The following is an 18,464-nucleotide window of genomic DNA, read 5'->3' as shown; positions in this document are numbered from 1 at the left end:
TACTAGGAGGAAAAAACCACAAAAACTCAGCTGACCTGCTGCTTGAACAGCAGAATATCAGAAACACATCAAAACACCACATTCTTATTAAATAAATCACCTTTCACCTCACCCAGTAAGGAAGCTGTTGATCAGCCATAAAGGCTTTTGGACTGGGCTCACTTTTACCATTGCTTGTCCAAATCCTTTTCCAGGCAGTGTATTTCTCATAACCATCTTTATGGCTAAGAAGCAAGAGAAAACAGCAAGCAGTCAGAAAATTGAATATCTAGTTTGCTTCAAGCAATAGCAGTTACTCTAAAATTAAACATTTTCAATAAGGACAGAGAAATAAGTCTGTAGAGAGCACTCTATTTCTGCTGTTGAAAGGAGAGAATCGTGGTTCTTATGACAGCAATCAATTGCATCCTGACCATATGTCCAGTTGCTTATGAGCACAATTCCTGGTATCTAAGGCCTGGACTGCGTGATGGGTACTGCTGAGCACATAAGTACACAAAAGCCTCGGTAGAGCTGGATGTAATTCCCACTCAAATGGGAAGGAGCTGGGAGCTGAAAGCACCCTGTTAACCATGACAAGAGTCTTCATGGTCACTGAACTGCAATAGTTAAACTTATTTCTAATTGCTTTTTATTGTACTGATTTAGAGAGGCAAGGTCTCCCAAATGCACAGTGTAAAGTGAACTTATAAAGAGAAACACATTAACTCATAATTTAAAATTCTCTGACATTGTTTTTAAAAAAGGCAAAAGCTCCAGGATAATTGCAAATACACAAACCAGCCTGCCTAAACTAACCAGTTTTGTTCACGCTGCCCTGTTGAAGTTGATTAGTCCATACAACACCTGCAGTTTTATCATCAATGTCTAAGCCTCATTCTGAGCAAAGCAAGCACAGAGGACCAATCTTTGTATTATGTTTATGTACATGATGTTTCAACAGCTGCCAAACTTCAATAAGGTTTGAAAGGACACAACCTTAATTGGTAAATCTACCTTCGGTAATAGTGGTCAAAACATTCATTGCAGAAGTGTTCTCCACAGGACAGATGATACCATCTAGATGTATACCCATTTTTTGCACATCTGTAATGCAGGAGACATAGAAATAGTTTTATAGTACATTTAGGGGAAAAAAATCTTTCTATTGACATTAGCACGTTCTAGAATGGGAACAAAATATTCAGAACAAGCCAGGGCTTTATGTTACATTCATGAAGGCTGAGTTACACATGGCACTACAGCCATACAAATAACAATAAGGTCATTCCAATTGTCTCAAACATTTCCAGTTTCCAAACTAAGCAACACCAGATGCAAGGGGGGGGCAAAGAGTACACAATGTGCAGTTTCATAGTTGGTCTGGCTTTCAGCAGCCTCCCTCTAACAATGGTCAACTGAGCCTGTATTTAGTACCCTATAAGCAGGCATTTCCTGAACATGAAACACTGAATATGTGCTGTGACACACTAAGTGCTTTGGAAACGTGTAAGGTGACAAAGCTCCTCTCCACAAGAACTTAGAGTTCCTTTACTTTACTGTATTTTCTTCCAATACTAGTGCAGAGTTGGGAGGGATCATTTAAATTAGCATCTTTCTTGTATATGTGATCAGTTGATTCATAAGTCATTACAATGTTCTGTCCCCAGAACAACTGACAAAACTGTAAAGGCAAATCTGAACACAAAACAGATGTTTCCTCTTTTTTTCTCATGTACAACTTGTGATTTTAGTCCAGTGAGACAAAACCCTAAGGAAGCAGTTATGCATTCTGAGCATTTGTTCTTTACCAGTCTCAAAAAGAAATATCCATTACAAAGATTACATTCATCAGATAAAGCAATCGTTCTTCACTTAGAATACTCTCATTAAACTCAATGAAATTATTCAAGATAAATGCACAAAGTAAAAACTAGTTAGTGACCTAAGCTACTAACTCAAGTAGCCATGAAATGAGCTCATCTCAAACAGATAAAGTTGAAAGTATGTACTTGGAGGGGAGGGGGTGGGAAAGATGAAAATCAAAATATTAAAATAACAATTCAAGAAGATGAGTAAGCAGTATGTATTGTTTCCTAAATAAAAACTGTAATATCACCAGTGCTGATCTCACAGGTGCTCCCTTCCCAGACAAGACTCTCAGGCACCTGCCAAAACACTTGGCTTCTCTATGACAACAACCAGAATACACTAACTTCCTGCCACCAAAGAACAATCCATGAATACAACTAAATGAAACACACAATTAGTTTTATTTATTTTTCAGTGCTATAAAGAAGGAAAGTTTGTCTCAATTATAAGGGCAGGAGGAGTGCTACATAACTACAGTGTGCCTGCTTCATAATGAGGTCTAACATGTTGCCTATTACAGGTATACCTCACCAGTATTATGCATTCAAAACCACCAAGTCAGAATGCAAAAACACTTGTGAAAGTGCAGAGGAAGCGTACAAAACCAAAAAGTTCATATAAGTATGGCTGTCTCTCCTACGACCTAAAATTTCAAGGCTAGAATCTCACCTCAGACTGCAAAGCATTCCAGTGAAGGAGTGGTAAAGACTTTCTACAGTAAACGATGGTTTCATTTTCCATCTTGAAAGCAAGTTCAGCTTTTTCAGATTACACTAATATGCTCTTACTTTCACAGAAGCAAGGCATGTTCCAGAGGACACCATTAATAACATAAATAAGCATAACCCAGAGATACTCTGTATCTGAATTAGCAACTTGCACAGGAGAAAGTTATGGACAACAGGAATAACTTGTGACATTTTCCTGGCACCTTAAGACTCCTGTTAGCAGTATCTTTCAATTCTCCCTCTACATTTAGACATGTCATAATTTTTCAGAATATAGGTAGAATCCTAAACTTCCGCTGCAGATTTAGAAAGTCCAGGAAAAATGCAAATAAAAAGTAACAAACCTTTCTGCTGCACTGGCAAAGCAAACAGGACATGTTGCGGTACATCCAGCTTTTTCACACTTTCTGTATTTCTTCTCTGACGCTTCATCATCATCATCTGCTGCTTCAGCTGCTTTCTTCTTCACCTAACAAAGAATAGCTGGAATCTGACCATAAATGACACAAATGCATCTTCTACAAAGCAGCATTCAGACAGTTTTGCAGCTTGTGAGTGGCATCCCGTACTTAAAACAATCCTTATGAAAATCTTTGTAGCCATTGTGAATTAGCTGCAGCATGAAACAGCTGTCAAATTAGGTCAGATTTTTCCACTTAAAAAAAACCAAACAAAAATCCACCAAAAAAATCCCCAAGCCCACAGTAAGACTGGAAATATCATTTATATCTCAGAATTTCTTGCCTTGGTTTAATTGATGGCACTGAAGAAATTATAAGCAAAGCTTCCACTTTAAATAGTATTTTAAGCTCCATCATGTGTTAATGAGTCAAGCCTCATGCATTCATTTTATTTCTCCTTCAGAAAATCTCCCCTTTTAAAATACTTATTGGTATTAATTACAAGTGGCAATCCTGTCTGTGTCTCATATAAAACATTAGAGTAGGCTTTTTTGGATACAGGCATTTTTTTGGATACAAAACTATATCAAATGTCTCTTCTGGGCCTCAATTATTATTATTATTATGCTGTGTATTATCTCTGTCTGGATGGGCAGACAGCTATGTCTGACTGTACAGAAATCTGTGATTGTATTTTTAACACATTAAGTACTTACAGGTTATATAGAATATTTGTATTTTCTGAATATTGTTTGCAAAATGAAACACTTAACCTGCTTATTCACGGAACTAACTTATTCTCCTTCTCTGTGGATAAGTAGTCTAAGACCTAACTTACCCACAAGGAAGCCCACTTTCTTTACAAATGTCAACAGAAAATAAAAAATAGCAAAGTACAAACTCACATGTTTTTAAATTATTATAAATACCTGTCTTCCAGAACTTCTCACAGGAAGGCTGTCTGGAGACTGATCTGAAGAACATGCCTTTTTCTTCGTTCGTACCCTTCCCGTTGACATTGTATTGTTAGATCTGAAGAAAGGTAGGCAACAGTTAATTAATTTAAATTGCTTGACTTTGCAGAGCTAATCACAGCCACTTACATTACTACTTTTCAGAGTTACCTAGGTAAGAGTCTGTTCAGCTTGACTGTTAATTAGAGAGGAAAATGGGAATGAGGCATTACTGGAAAGGAACAATACTACTATTTTAAACTAAATTCGTTGTTAAGATTAGATCCCTGAGTACCTCTTGACAGGCTGTTCCAGATCAGCATATCCTGGATTTCAATAATCTGATTTGCATTACGTGAAGACCTGGACTGGAATTTAGGTTGGCAAAGAGAACAGACATCAGCTCAATGCTGATGCAAGCATTCAAATACCACTTGGAGTAACACTCATCCTGCTAACTACTGATTTATTGGCAGCAAGAGATTTGCACTGTAAAGCACTTTTCCAAACAGTGTACTGAAGAGACATTTAATACCAGATGAGCAACCAGTTCCAAGACTTACACAGCCTCCTATGAAAAGAGATCAGAATTTGAAGTCTGGACTGCCATTATATTGCAGCTGTGATTGGAATATTACAAAGTTTGTTATTAGGTATTCTACAGGACAAAATAAAATATTTACAGCATGAGAGTACTCTGTAGCTGTCTTTGCATTGGCAGGAACACAGAATGGACCACAGTTCACCATATTGCAGCTGTGATTGGAATATTACAAAGTTTGTTATTAGGTATTCTACAGGACAAAATAAAATATTTACAGCGTGAGAGTACTCTGTAGCTGTCTTTGACTGCATTGGCAGGAGCACAGAATGGACCACAGTTCACCACGCAAACTGGAAACCATAGAGTGTGAGAAAGTATGATGCAGGAATATGAAAGCATATTTAAAATCAAAGACATTCTTTTCACAGGGAGTAAAGCACAAAGACAGCCTAGAGGAAGAAGTAAATCTAAAGAGTGCTCTACAACATACAGAAAAGTGGAAATTAACTCCTTGTACTACAACTCTGCATCATTAATGTTATTTTGTTTTAATAGGGATCAGTTTGTAATTATGTTTTTAGGAGGGTTTTTTAATATATATATATATATGAGACTTCTAATTCTCCCTCTTTCAGGATGCAACTTCCTTATTCAACCTGTCAGTGATGGACAAGGCAGCAGCATCTTCATTTAGAAATTCCATTAAAAGTCAAGGTAACAGGCAGAGAGTGGGAATTTTCACAAAATTTTATATTAAGCTGATTCAAGTCAAGTAAACCAGTGCTTCATTCTCCTCTCAAGATAGGAGAAATTATACATGAGAGGAAGAGAAATCACATGAGGATATCCACACATGAGAAAAATTAGTTCAAACAACCCAATACAAAATTAAACCTTGTTTCTTTCATGTATCACCTCCAAATACTACTAGCCAGAGGTAGGAAAAAAGTTATTAAGTCAATCTCTATTGATCTCTGAAAAAAAAAAAGAAGGAAAAAAATTAGCATCACTTCACTGTATAGGGGTGAATGAGGTGGGTGAGTGAGGCTGGAGAGTAAAGAAAACCAACCAGTTTCATTTACATGAGATTTCCCTAAACTGCTACATAACGCCCCAGAAAATGGTGGCTTTTCCCCCCTAGAGCTTTCTTTATGTATCCGTGGCACAACAGTATCTCTCTGCGTCACCTAATCTTCTGATGGTAAATAATTGTTGTGACATGCCACTGTCCTTACAGCCGAGGCTTCCAACTGAGCAAGGAGTGCCGAGCAAGGCACCAGGTGAATCATTTTGGTGACCATCAGGTGATCACAGTCTGCTGCTGCTGTGGGCCCCTTTTATTCAAGAAGGTAAAAAAGAACGTGTGAATTTTGCATTATGTATGTGGGGAGTAGAAAAAGTGTCAGTTACCAATCATTAGGAAGTTTGGTAAAAATATTTCAGATTCAGAGAGGCTGCTCATTTTGAAAGGCAGAGGTCGGTTGTACAGAATTGCAGACATATTTTTGCTCTTCAATAGGGGTAAGAGGGTGGTGGGGAGAAAGGGAGAAAAGATCAGGTGTATGATACTTTGTACCCACTTCCCCTGACAAACCAAAAAACACCCTCCCAAAAAACCACAAATTTTTAAAGAACAAACAAACATGGCTTACTCTACCAAGCTTTACATGACTTTGCATCCTATCCTGTGGACATCTTACCGGCTGAGAAAATAAGCAGCCCTTTAAAAGGAAAGAGATGCATAATGCGCGAATGTCACAATCAATAACGTTTCATCCGTTTGTAACACGTGGCCTATATCAGAAAGCTTTGTGGGGTTTACCTGCACAGTTGGCAGCAAGTTTGTCTTTGGGGATGAGGAAAACAAAAATTAAGAAAAGAAACCACACAGACACACACTGTCAGAGACGGGGAGGAAGCGAGAGCAGCCTGATTAACACGGCGAGTGCACACACCTCTAAAACTCAGCCCGAGTCAAGCGGCGGCGCCCGGCCCCGCCGGCCGCGCTGACAGCGCCCGCCCCTGGCCGCGGCTGTGACAGCTGGCGGCGGGCGGGGGTCCCGAGGGGCACCCCGGGGCACCCCCGGGGCAGGGCACCCCCGCGGCTGGGCTGCCCCGGAGCAGGGCACCCCCGGAGAAGGGCATCCCCGGTGCCGGCGGCGGGGCAGGCGCTGCGGTCGGCGCCTGGCACTCACCTCGGGGCCGGGTCACTCGGGGGCCGGAGACCACATTCACGCGTGTCCGCGCCGCCTCCTGCTAGAGCTGCAGCGGGGAAAAAGGGTGGAGAAGAGGGAAGGAAGGGAGGGAGGGAGTGAGAAAGAGACGGGGGAAGGAAGAGTGAAGCGGGGAGGTGAGGACGGGGGCAGCGCCGGCACCTGTTCCGCCAGCCCGGGGAGGAACAAGCGGCCCCACCGTGGGCGCTGCAGCTGAGGGAGGGAGTCACTCACCGCCGCCGCCGCCATCCCCACCGCCATCCTCCTCCTCCCCGGTGCCGTGCACCCTCAGCCCGCCTCCTCCTGCCGCTGCTTCCGCTCTCCGCGGTGCGTAGCGAGGGGGAGGGCGGGGAGGCACCGCCCCGGCCCCGGCGGGACCCGCGGCCGTGCAGGTAGCGCGGCTGTCGCGGCCCGGGCGGGGGGTGCTGAGGCGGCGCTGAGCCACCACGGGTCACCCCGCGGGTCCCCCGGCCCCAGCAGCCGCTCGCCCCCGCCTTCTGCCCGCGGGTTTCACGGGAGAGAAGTGCCGGCATCTCCCTCCTTCGTTACCGGGGTAGGGGGGCTTCTCGATGGGTGCGAAAGGGAGGCCACAGGCAGACCCGCTGGGCTGACAGGCGCGTTCAGCCGCCCCGGGAAACGGCGTCTGGCCGAGTCTGTCGGGAGCCAGGAGTGTGCTGATGGCTGGGTCGCTTTCGGTACATTGCGACTGTCACCAGATGGTGATCTCTTGAAATCTACTAAATTTTTGTCCGTTTCGAGGAAGTAAGAGCGAATTCCAAACTATGCATTTGGTGGGGGTAATTCTTCTCTCTTTTTCCACAGCTACGAGCACTCGCTGGAGACATGGACCACTCACCGAATGCATCTGGGCTCCTGGAAGCCTGTGATGCTTCTTCTCTCTTTTTCCACAGCTACGAGCACTCGCTGGAGACATGGACCACTGTGATGTTGAGTCTCAGAAAGAGAGAGTGGTGACAGAGGAGGAATGGCTACAAAAATGGGAAATGGGTAACATCGGGTTTCACAAGGAAGAAGGGCATCCGTACGTGACTTCACTCTTCTGCCTAAGTTGTTTTAAGTAATGCCATGAGATGACTGGCTTGGCTCATTTGAGAAACTCTTAATTGAAAATGGACTATTTGCCTATTTGCAAAAAGCAAATTATCTTACATGGGCACAGCTTGAAACAAAAATTAATATAGATATTTTTGTGACCTATATTCGTCAAAGGACAGAGAAAAGAAAGTATTGAAATTAATTTAGAGCTTTTACTCTTGAATCAGGTTTTAAACATTAGAGCTTGGACAGTTTGGCTAGAAAATCTTAAATTTTCTGATGGAGATGCTGTGCACCTTTGTTCATGTGAAACTGGGCCTTGAAACTATGTGCAGAGGACACCAGAGCAACTACCATGCAGTAAAAGACAAGGACCTAAGAGAAAAAACCTGATTATGTAGTCTTTCAAGACCTGTAGAAGTGATTTGCTTGATGCAGAAGTTTCATTATCTTTCTATTTAAAATCTCTGTTATAACCCTCTTAGAGGTGGGTTGGTTGGATTGTTTAGTTGCAAAGACAAACAGAAAATAGAACAAACAGAAATATGTTGATTTCTGAATTACATGAAATTGATTTTCTTGCTGTGTAAGTGGAAGGTGAATGCTTTTTTTTTATGTTTTTATTTCTAATGGCATGAAGCGGGTTGATCTAATAACACATGTGCCATCGTGGAGTTTTCGTGCTACCTGGGATAGAATATAGCACTTGCCTTTTCATGTGCTAGCACAAATACTCACAGAGTTAAGTAAAACGTGTCTGTTCTTCTGCAGGCTCCTCCAAAAGTATCTGGATGTTCTTTTAAATGGCAGAAGTGGACTGAGGATATTTTTCCCACTTTGTGGTAAAGCAGTAGAGATGAAATGGTAAAATACAGATAATAAGAGCAAAATCTTATTTGATGGGGGCGGGGGAGGGAGAGAGAGAGGGGGAATTCCCAACCTTATATTGGCCAGTGGAAATGTGACAAATTTCCACTGCTAGGAAAGCAGTGTCCCTGGAAGCTGAAGGGAAGAGGAAACTGGTGTTTTTGTAGTGGCATAAATTGAATGGATAAAGTCTGATCTGAAAGTCCTACTGATTGTCTCAAGTTCAGCTTGGGGAATGGTGAATTTAGATGGACAGGATGACTGAATCTATGCCCAGTGCTGCTTTCCATAGCAATGCCAGCCTAAATTACCCGCAATGAGGTCAGTTGTGTCAGACAACATTTTCAAGAGCTCATGTGGCATGCCACTCTGGAAATTTAAGTGATTTGGGCTAAAATGTAACTTCCTCTTTTTTTATACTTCACGTTTTACTTTAACTTTTTAATTTTTTTTTCTGGGGGGTGGGGGTGGTGTGCAGGGAGGGAGTGTTGTATTTAAAATTAGGGCCTATATAAGCCAGTACTTTTTCTTGGAGGGAGGGAGCACAAACCAAAACCTGCACTGCATCTTCAAGTAATCCAGCTTTAAGGTTTTATCACAGTACCTACTTTCTAGGCTGACTAACACATGCTGGTGTTTTGCTGAGCTGCAGCAGCTCAGAGGTTTCTGCACCTCCTTTGCTGCCTGTTCCAAGCCACAGAGGCAGCTGGTTGGACACTGTGCCTCAGTCAGCTCAGTTCAGAGCACAGCACACCTTTCTGAAATGGAGAGTTTCTCAATGTGATCACCTCTGTTTTCACCAAGTTAGCAGGAATAAATGAATAATTCATTAAATCTAAATAAAGCATGTAAATCCTCGTCAACTATATGCCGAGTGGTGCTAATTTAAGCTCAGATCATGGAAGGGAGGTGTTCAATATAATGTGAACACTTAAGAAAGTCAGAATTAGCCATAATAGGGCGTCCTAAAACTAGGCTTTCCCTAATGAATAAATGATGTATGGGAGATACACATTTTGTCCAGCCTGTGGGCCCAATGTAAACCTGGGCCTTCTCTCTCTTGTGTGCAGGCTGGCGGACATGGGGCACAGCGTTGTTGGTGTGGAAATCAGTGAGCAAGCAGTGAAGGAGTTTTTTTCAGAACACAGTCTGCCTTATTGTGAGGAGCCAGTCCCTGAGATTTCAGGAGCAAAATTGTTCCAGGTATGTCTAATGGTCTGGTGTGGTTAATCATGCAATGCTGGCATAACTGAGTAAACAAGTCATTCTGCTTTTATGCATTTGTTTTACTGGTAATCATTCACCTCTCCTGAAGAGGTCTAAAAGGAAGCTCTGAGTTGTATTTTTGGGCTGAGAAGTTATTCTCCTAGGCTTACTACTTTGGCCTTCTTGTAACAGTGAAGCACCTGAATGTAGAAGGAATGTATTTTAAAACTGTGCAGTTGAATGCCTTGATAGATTAGAACCTCTCTAGGAGAGAGGGTCAGACAAGCTACCTCAGTAAACTAAAACAAAAATATTTCTCAGTGTTTTTCCCTATTACACATAAATGTATTTTTTAATTTTAATTTTTAATAGTGTATGGGTATATTTTAAGATGTGAAATATAAATATATACTTACGAGTGCGTATTTAAAGCGAGTTAGCTGATAAGGATTGTTTCCTTTGCTTTTATTGTAGAGTACCTCTGGAAACATTTCCCTCTACTGCTGCAGTATTTATGATTTGTCCAGGTAGGAATACTCACAGTGTTTTACAATTCTCCATGCTTGAATATGTATTAATACTGTCGAATACCATTATTTTACTTGAATCAGGCAAAGATTTGTCAGGTCCTCTTAAGCAAACTCCTATTAATTTGTATGAGAAACTTGAATGGGCAATCTCCAACAAAAGTCTAATTCAGTTGTTAATTGTTAAGAATGACAACTAATTATATTTAAATGGGTTTCTTATACCAAGCCATTCTGTGAAAGTTATCAAAAAGCATTTTTGCTTTTACAGTAAAACCAAATTAACATTACTGATGAATTCTGTGAAGCAAAACTTTAGCACAATCTCCAAGCCATTCTGTGAAAGTTATCAAAAAGCATTTTTGCTTTTACAGAACCAAATTAACATTACTGATGAATTCTATGAAGCAAAACTTTAGCACAATCCCTTAATCAGTAACTTACTAAAGAGAATATATCCAGAGGTCTCTTAGTACAATAGTTCCTTCTTCTTGCAGTTCTTACTCAGATGTGATTTTTTTCCCTAGATTATAAGGTTTTGGTGAAGTTTTTGTGTTTGTTTGCCCTTCTTACAAACAGCTGTCAGGCACAAGAATTTGTCCCATATCTCTTCAGTAGGAAGGATGTATAGTCTTAACATTCAATGGGCTTCAATGGGCTTTCCAGAACTAGTACATACAGGAACAATAGGTAGTTCAGGACACCAGAACATAGAGTTTACTACATGATCTTTCTTTTTTTCAATCTGCCAAAACACTGGAAAAAAGACTCTTCATTATTAGAGTCCAGAGTCTTTCAGACAGTAGACTATGACTGTGACTTCTGCTGCTGTAGCTGACTCCAGCTAGTTTGACTGGTGCATAAATGTAACTAGTCTTGCAAAGTGTCAGACAGATACAGTAGACTATGACTGTGACTTCTGCTGCTGTAGCTGACTCCAGCTGGTTTGACTGTGCATATATGTAACTAGTCTTGCAAAGTGTCAAACAGATGGGGTGTGTATGAATGTGACTTTGTAGATACTGCCTGGTTTCTTACCCACCTTGTCCTTCCAGTGTAGCTCTTTGCTACACTGTAGATCACTTTAAATCTTGCTGTGAGTTGTCAAGTTGCCCAAGGATTGCTTAAGCTTCTCAGAAATTTTTGAAAAATTCAGTCATAATTTTTGTTGCAAGTAGTGTGGTAAAACTCGTAACTTCTATCACAACATGGTGTAATAGTACTTTGAAATAAACAAAAGTAGGTAATTAGTGACAATTTCAGTGCATATCACTGGATCCAGTACACAGTTTGCCGTCACAAAATAAATTGGTAGATAGATGTTCTGGATGCAGAATGAACTGTATTCCCAACATCAGTCAGCAGATACCTGTGACTAGAAAGATGCACACACACTTCCAGTTTCTATGTACAGACAATTTGATTAATTACCCAGTAATTATGGAAATTAAACTTATGTCTCTCTTGCTGAGGCTGGCCTACTAACAGGTTCCTTTCATCCTCCATTAGCCTAGCATTCATTAGAAGAAAAACTCAGATGTGCTCCTGACCTTTGTCAAAATGGGACATTTCAAAAACTCTTGCTAGTTAAAGAGTAACAGGAATTACTGCTCTTTCTGGGAATTCTGGGACATATGTAAAACAGTTGTATTACACAATCACTGTCCTTCCTAATACAATTATGGCTGCAAGACTTCAAAAGAAAATCAAAAATTGCATTTAGTGAAACTACTAAACATAGGCAGAGAGAAATTCACAAGTTTCCTCTTAAATCCACTGGGTTTTCTGCAGATATGTGAATTTCTGATTTATATGTTAAATTTTGTTAGATGTAATCTCTTACCCATGCTGAATTCCATATAAACACATAGAAGTGTGTTACAGTGAAAGAAATTCCTCATACTTTAGCTTCATCCTGATTCTGCATCAGGATGAGAGACAGCAGTATGCCTTTTTTGACCTTTTCCTCATGGCTTCATTGTGTTGTGATGGAAATTGGATGTGCAGAGGGACAAGGAGAACGCAGACACTCAGCAGGTCCTGAGATCTGGGCAGCCAGGAGACCAGGACTGGGATAAAACCACAGCATGAACCTGCCTGCAGCCTGGGATGTCTGTAGGCCTTGATAAAATTGCTTGGGAATAAAGTACATGAAATGCCTGTTTGGAGTCACTGCTGCCATTCCAGTTAGACCAGATTAAAGCTGGAAATTAAAACCAAGTGCAGAAAACCTCAGTGGCTTGCCTGAGGTCACCCAGCAGATTCAGCTACACAGAGAGGAGAGCTGCCTCCAAGCCTCAGAAGATGAAGTTTGTCACCAGCCCCACAAAACTCTCCTTTGTGCCCTGAATGTCCAGTGCTTGTTTAACTGTCTCTTTAAAAATCTCCTTTCAGTTCCAAGGCTGGTTATTCAAATTAGATGCTTAGACTTGGCAAACTTTAAAAGAAGTCAGCACTTGAAAGTTTTATCATGTCTCATCGCAGTAGAGTGGGAAATACAAGCTCAGCTTGTAGGTTAGATGCCAGAGACTTAGCAATGCCATTGCAATGAAAATAGCAGAGGTGGGAGAGAAGCTCTCATGGTTTAACTCTGGCTAAGGTGGTGGAAGTAAGCACCACACAGCCCACTCCCCTATCATGAGATTATGGGGGACAATCAGAAGGGTAAAAGTGAGAAAGAAATGTGTGTGGAGATAGAAACAGTTTAATAATTAAAAATAAATTTCAAAAAATTTTAAGGAAATAAAAATACTGAACAAAGAACAACCAAAGAGAAACAAGTGTTGCAAATGAAAGCAGTTGCCCACCACCAACCAAGCAACTGATGCCTAGCCAGCAGCCAAGCAGTGCCCCCCCCCACCAACCTCCTACCCAGTTCTATTGCTGAGAGTGGAGCTAGATGGTGTGGAATATCCCTTTGCTCAGCCAGGGTCAGCTGTGCTTGCTGTGTCCCCACCCAGTGTCTTGTTCGTTCTTGTACTCTCCAGCCTACTCACTGGTGTCAGAGTGTGAGGAGCAGAAAAGTTGTTGGGGCTGTGTTGGTGCTGTGTAAGTGCTGCTCTGCAGTAACTAACGCGTCAGTGTGTTATCAACATGATTTCAAGCCCAAATCCACCAACACAGCCCCAGGCCACTATGGAGAAAGGTAACTCTACCCTAACCAAAGCCTGTACACAAATGAAGACAGAGGTGATGCAATTGGACTCTGACACCTACCCAGTAGGCAGAAGGGTATTGCACAATTCCATGCCACATTTTTCTGAGTAAACTTATTCAAACTTTCTTTAAAATTGTGGAATTTACTTAATTACTACCTTACTGTCTAACCTCCTATTTTAATAATTACCAAAAATAAGACTCTTCCTTATCCCCAGATATTCTTTTGTGTTGCTCTGGCTGCTCTTACCATCCATTAATAAAGGCATTTATTGATAGTCTTGCTCACTTGCAGGATTTGGGTGGCCACTGAAGCCATCTGCCAGCGTATCCAGGAGCAAAACTAGTGTCTGCAGCAGAGTTGCACTGAGGGAAGCAGCAATGTAACTTAGCTTTTCCTAGCATTAAACAAATTGCAAGCTGAAGCTAACTGTCCTGGGCATGTAGTGGGAATTCAGATGTCTAAAGTTACTGAATGTGCTGAGTCAATGATAGTAAAGCAACAAGGCACTTTCCTTGGCCTGCATATGAAATCGTGCATGGGTTTTAGAAGGTGGTCAAGAACTGTTGATGTGCTGAGTGCACAAAAGTTAGACAAAAGGATGTGGTTACTGAACACCCAGACTCATAGCCCAAATGTGTTAAAAGTACATTCCTTCCTCCCTGCCATGTCTCATCAGTCCCTAAGGATGGGGAAGCACTGACCAATTCCATAACCTCTTTGCTATCACAGCAGGACAAAGACCCAGGAGGGTTTTTTGAGTTCCAGATCCTGTTGGTTTGGGTTATAAAAATGCTGCACCATAACAGAAAAGTGGTGGGGAGTCACTAGATGCAGAATCCTTGTGACCTCACAAAAGTGTCTGAAAGAAGATAAAGGTCCCTTTTTACTATTTTTAAGCTTTTTCCTTATCTCCTTATAGCTCAATAGTTGGCAAGTTTGATGGGGTTTGGGACAGAGGAGCTCTTGTAGCTGTGAATCCATGTGACAGACAACGGTTAGTAAATTGCATTGTTACTGTCTTTTCTCTGATGTATCAGTGACAACTTTTTGATCCTGTGACTTGTTAATGGGTCCTTTTTCATTTAAAGGACCAACTTACACAAGCTCTTCTCTACCACAAGCATCTGCTGCAGTTGCAGAGTGCTGTATTCTTTCTTCAGGAAGCCACACTGCCTCTTGGTGGGAAAATATGTGGTTTGTTCCAACCCAGCAGAAGCAGGGCTGCAAGTCTCATCTGAATTTTATTATTTCCTTTTCACCACATCTGCTTCTTCTGTCTTTGTTCTTTTCCCCCTCACTCTCCTTGATTACAAATTTTTGTTCTTGCCTATAGCTGCCCAAATTTAGTTTGAACCTTCTCCCAAGATTTTTTAATTAGATACAGAATCTTCAATTCACAATAATTTTAAAACATAAGGACTGTACTATGTACTGTATTCTAGACTGTGGCAGATGAATATTTTGTCTATTAATCTTGAGTTGAATGTGCAAAAAAGATAAATGCTTGTTTATGAGGAATAAATACAACCTTTATTTTATGTTTTTCATGTGTAGCATGAATTTTATGCTCCTGAAATTTGAACTAAGTTTTGGTTAGTCTCTGTGCAGTTCAGTTCAAATTCTGTCTGCATAGAAATGTATTTTGTTGAATATTTTGAATTTTATGCTTGAATGCTTTACAAAAATAATAAAGTATAATTCTTTCCTTTTAGCTATGCCAGTTTGATGATCAACCTAGTGGAGAAAAATTCTTCTTATCTCCTTGTTACGGTTTCATATGATCCAAACAAACACAAAGGTGAGAACTTTTTACTGTTCATGTTGTGATTTTGCTCTAATAAAAACTGTATGATGTATTAGATGTAGATGTATTAAATTGTAGGTGTATTAGTTTTTTCCCCAAGATTTTTATCTGCATAGCTTTGTTAGCTGGAGACCCCAGTATAACTGTGTGTTAAAAAGTTTAGGTAATGACCAAACTTGGGACTAAATTTGTTTTTCTCTAGCATTGAGACATGCTAAAGGTAAGTTGAGGACACTCATGGTATATTAACAATGAAATGAAACTGTAAGTGTGGCTGCTACAATGGAGCTGGAAGTCAGAGCACTTAGTAACATCCTGTCTGGCCTTAGGAGCTTGAAACACTCCCAAGAACATCAGCTTCATGCTGTTTATCCAGGATTTGCAACCCAATGTGTTGCCCATCCTGTGCCTCTCTCTCAGCCACTACCACGCTCTGAATGTACTTGAAAGAGGTGAAATTCTGCAAAATTAATTAAAAATAAGGTACTTTTCCTTTTATAGTTTCTGTATTATGTACTGAAATGGGAGATTTTTTAGTTGATATTAACTCACAAAAGAAAGGAATCTTTTTCTGCTTTTGGGCCCTTCAGCATAATTATCCCCCCCAAAAAATAGGTCTTGCTATCACAAGTAACAACAGTTTAATTCATTGCTTTCCCTCTGACAGTGTTCAGCTCTTAGCCTTAATCATGCCACTGTAGTATAAAGAGATTGTAGACTGGATTCACACAGCACACTGAGAGTGGTCATATCCACGTCACATTCATGATTCCCTGCTGCAGCTGCCGATGAAGCAGCAGCAACACCTGAAGCTGTCTGGCCCACCAAGGTGCCATGAGTTCCTGGACATGTCTTCTGGTTCCTTCTGATGCTGCTACACCCTAGGGCCCCATTACAGGCCAGGTGCTGTGAGTGAAGGGGGTGGCTCTCCTACTGAAGTGTAAATTTTGTCTTCTTCCCATATCTCCTCTCTGATTAGCTTCACCCCTTTTCTTTCAGGCCCACCATTTTATGTTCCTGAATCTGAAATTAAAAGTCTGTTTGGTGAGTAAAATTTCACCTAACCCTTAGGAATCTTTTCAAAAACACATAAAGATGTTTATATGCCTTTACCTTGCCCTGTGATGAGTGATACGGTCATTTGCTTCTTATCTAAAGGCTAGAGCCATGGAAAAATACTGGGAAAAATAAATACCATTTAGCAACAGGGATTTTGCTGTCATGGAAAATTCTCAGTTCTTCAAAAGATATTAAGGAAACCCAAGAGACAGTTTCTTGTCTCCCTTTGGTATCTTTTTATTCTCCTAGGATTCATACTGCACCCACCTGCAGTCTTAGAGTCCTGTTTGGCCATTTTGTCTTTGCCTGCACCTCATCAAGCAGTTGCCCTGGTTTTAATACAAGTCCTACCAGTGCTACAGTTTCTACTGTACTTTTGTGACAAAGAACAAAAGCAACATTGCACTCAAATAAAATGCTAGAAATGTACAATTCCAATCCATCAAAATAATGAAATTTGGAGCTATGTCAAAAATTTAATTTTAGGAGTTCTTCGCAAAGAACAAAAGCAACATTGCACTCAAATAAAATGCTAGAAATGTACAACTCCAATCCATCAAATTTGGAGCTATGTCCAAAATTTAATTTTAGGAGTTCTTCCTGGTGTGCTGTAATATCTCACTTTTAAATTTACAACTTTCTGAGACTGGCAGTGTTTTTGTGCAGTGAGTCATTGGCATAGAGAGTTGCACCCCAGTGCAAAAGAGAGCAATTACGTTTCCCCCAGTGCATTTATCTCACTGTGTTAGGCACTGTGGGGAATCTGTGAAAAAGATTATTTTTTTTCTGGACAGTTTGCATTTTTCCTTGACTAATCATTCACTAATTTGTTATTCTTACCTCCTTTTCAGGCAACTGCTGTGAAATTAAGTGTCTTGAAAAAGTTGATGATTTCTCAGAGAGGCACAGACAATGGGGACTAGATTATTTTCTGGACGTGCTATATCTACTAAAGTTTGTGGCTTGATTAAAATTTATTAAAATAACTTGCCTCCCACCTTGCTTTTTCTTATATCTCACATTTTAAAATGGGGCATTCTTAAAGCAGGGGTTTTGTCCATTTTGCTTACCAAGTCAGCTCTCCTACACATCTGCCTTTACTATCTTGAGATGTGAACAGCTTTTCTTAAACTCTATGCAGCCCTGGGAGTGTGGCCACTGCGGTTCAAACACTGTTTTATGGGGCACTGGCCTCGCAGCAGGCTGGGCAGAGAGGTGGGAAGCTGCTGCAAGTTGGTTCTCTCCATCCCTGTGAATATATGTCCAGTGAAGAGCTGTCAGTGAGTGGGCAAGGCAAGGCAGCAGCTGCCAAGAGGAAATTACCAGCCAGCAAGCAAGGGTGGAGGGAAGTAGACTGGATGACAGGGAGGAATGGGTAGAAAATGTCCTGGCAGTCACAAGTGTGTTGCTCCCTAATTTGAAAGTGCAGCTGTGGGCAATCAAACTAACACTACTTGGGTAAGATGGCCCAAAGAGTGCTGAGAGAGCAGCCCATGTTATTGCTAAGCCATTCTCCATCGTATCTGAAAGGTCACGGAGTATGGGAGGGGTGCCTGAGGACCACCCCTTTTCCTTTTTTGGAGGAAAACCAATGTCGCTCCAGGCTTGAAAAAGTGCAAGAAGGAGGACCTAGGAAACTATAGGCCAGTCAATTTCACCTTCATCCTTGGAACAACCCATCCTGGATGTCATCTCTAGGCAAGTGGAGGAAAAGGAGGTTATCAGGAGTAGTCAACATGGATTCACCAAGGGAAATGGGCTGGGTTAGTGGACGATGAGGTAGATTGAGAACCGGCTGAGTGGTGGAGCTCAGTGTTTTGATCAGGCTAGTTGGAGGGCTTTAGCAAGCAGTGTTCCCAGGGGTCACTACTGGGTTCAGTCTTGTTCACCTTATTAATCAGTCACCTGAATGAAAGGACAGAGTGTACCTGCAGTGAGTTTGATCATGATACAAAACTAGGGGGAGTGGCTGACACACCACAGTGCTCTGTGGCCATGCTGCAGCACCTGGACAGGCACAGGAGCCGGGCAGAGAGGAACCTTGTGAAGTTCAGAGAATGCAAGTGCAGGGTCCTGCACCTGGGGAAGAAAAACC

At 41.3% G+C, this 18,464-nt stretch overlaps 2 protein-coding genes across 14 annotated transcripts in view; one reads left to right on the top strand and one right to left on the bottom strand.

Moving 5' to 3' along the window:
- Positions 1-7,055, bottom strand: part of KDM1B (lysine demethylase 1B) — a 28,122-nt gene extending 21,067 nt beyond the window's left edge. The window contains exons 1-6 of one of the 2 annotated variants that reach the window (XM_039712060.1): positions 6,925-7,055; positions 6,673-6,739; positions 3,910-4,012; positions 2,924-3,048; positions 997-1,086; positions 113-224 (exon numbers count right to left, since the gene is read on the bottom strand). In XM_039712060.1, the coding sequence (XP_039567994.1) occupies positions 113-224; positions 997-1,086; positions 2,924-3,048; positions 3,910-3,999 (417 nt within the window). In that variant the 5' untranslated portion in view covers positions 4,000-4,012; positions 6,673-6,739; positions 6,925-7,055. The remainder of the gene's footprint in view (positions 1-112; positions 225-996; positions 1,087-2,923; positions 3,049-3,909; positions 4,013-6,672; positions 6,740-6,924) is intronic. The other variant, XM_039712059.1, reaches the window with a different exon arrangement.
- Positions 6,914-17,366, top strand: TPMT (thiopurine S-methyltransferase). 12 transcript variants are annotated; one of them, XM_039712070.1, is made up of 10 exons: positions 6,914-7,017; positions 7,513-7,571; positions 7,631-7,732; positions 8,518-8,610; positions 9,684-9,816; positions 10,294-10,346; positions 14,426-14,500; positions 15,219-15,304; positions 16,310-16,354; positions 17,221-17,366. In XM_039712070.1, the coding sequence occupies exons 2-10, from the start codon at positions 7,534-7,536 to the stop codon at positions 17,334-17,336; spliced, it is 741 nt and encodes a 246-aa protein (XP_039568004.1). In that variant the 5' UTR covers positions 6,914-7,017; positions 7,513-7,533; the 3' UTR covers positions 17,337-17,366. The 12 variants fall into 12 exon arrangements, with proteins under 12 accessions (XP_039568004.1, XP_039568005.1, XP_039568007.1 ...); XM_039712071.1 differs by having other exon boundaries at positions 7,513-7,580; positions 7,640-7,732; XM_039712067.1 differs by having other exon boundaries at positions 7,010-7,082; positions 7,513-7,580; positions 7,640-7,732.
- Positions 17,367-18,464: the final 1,098 nt, after the last annotated feature.

The sequence above is a fragment of the Passer montanus genome, unplaced genomic scaffold, assembly GCF_014805655.1.
Source record: "Passer montanus isolate IOZ18808 unplaced genomic scaffold, ASM1480565v1 scaffold26, whole genome shotgun sequence".
NCBI classification, from domain to species: Eukaryota; Metazoa; Chordata; class Aves; order Passeriformes; family Passeridae; genus Passer; species Passer montanus.
This window is presented reverse-complemented; position numbering and strand designations above follow the sequence as displayed.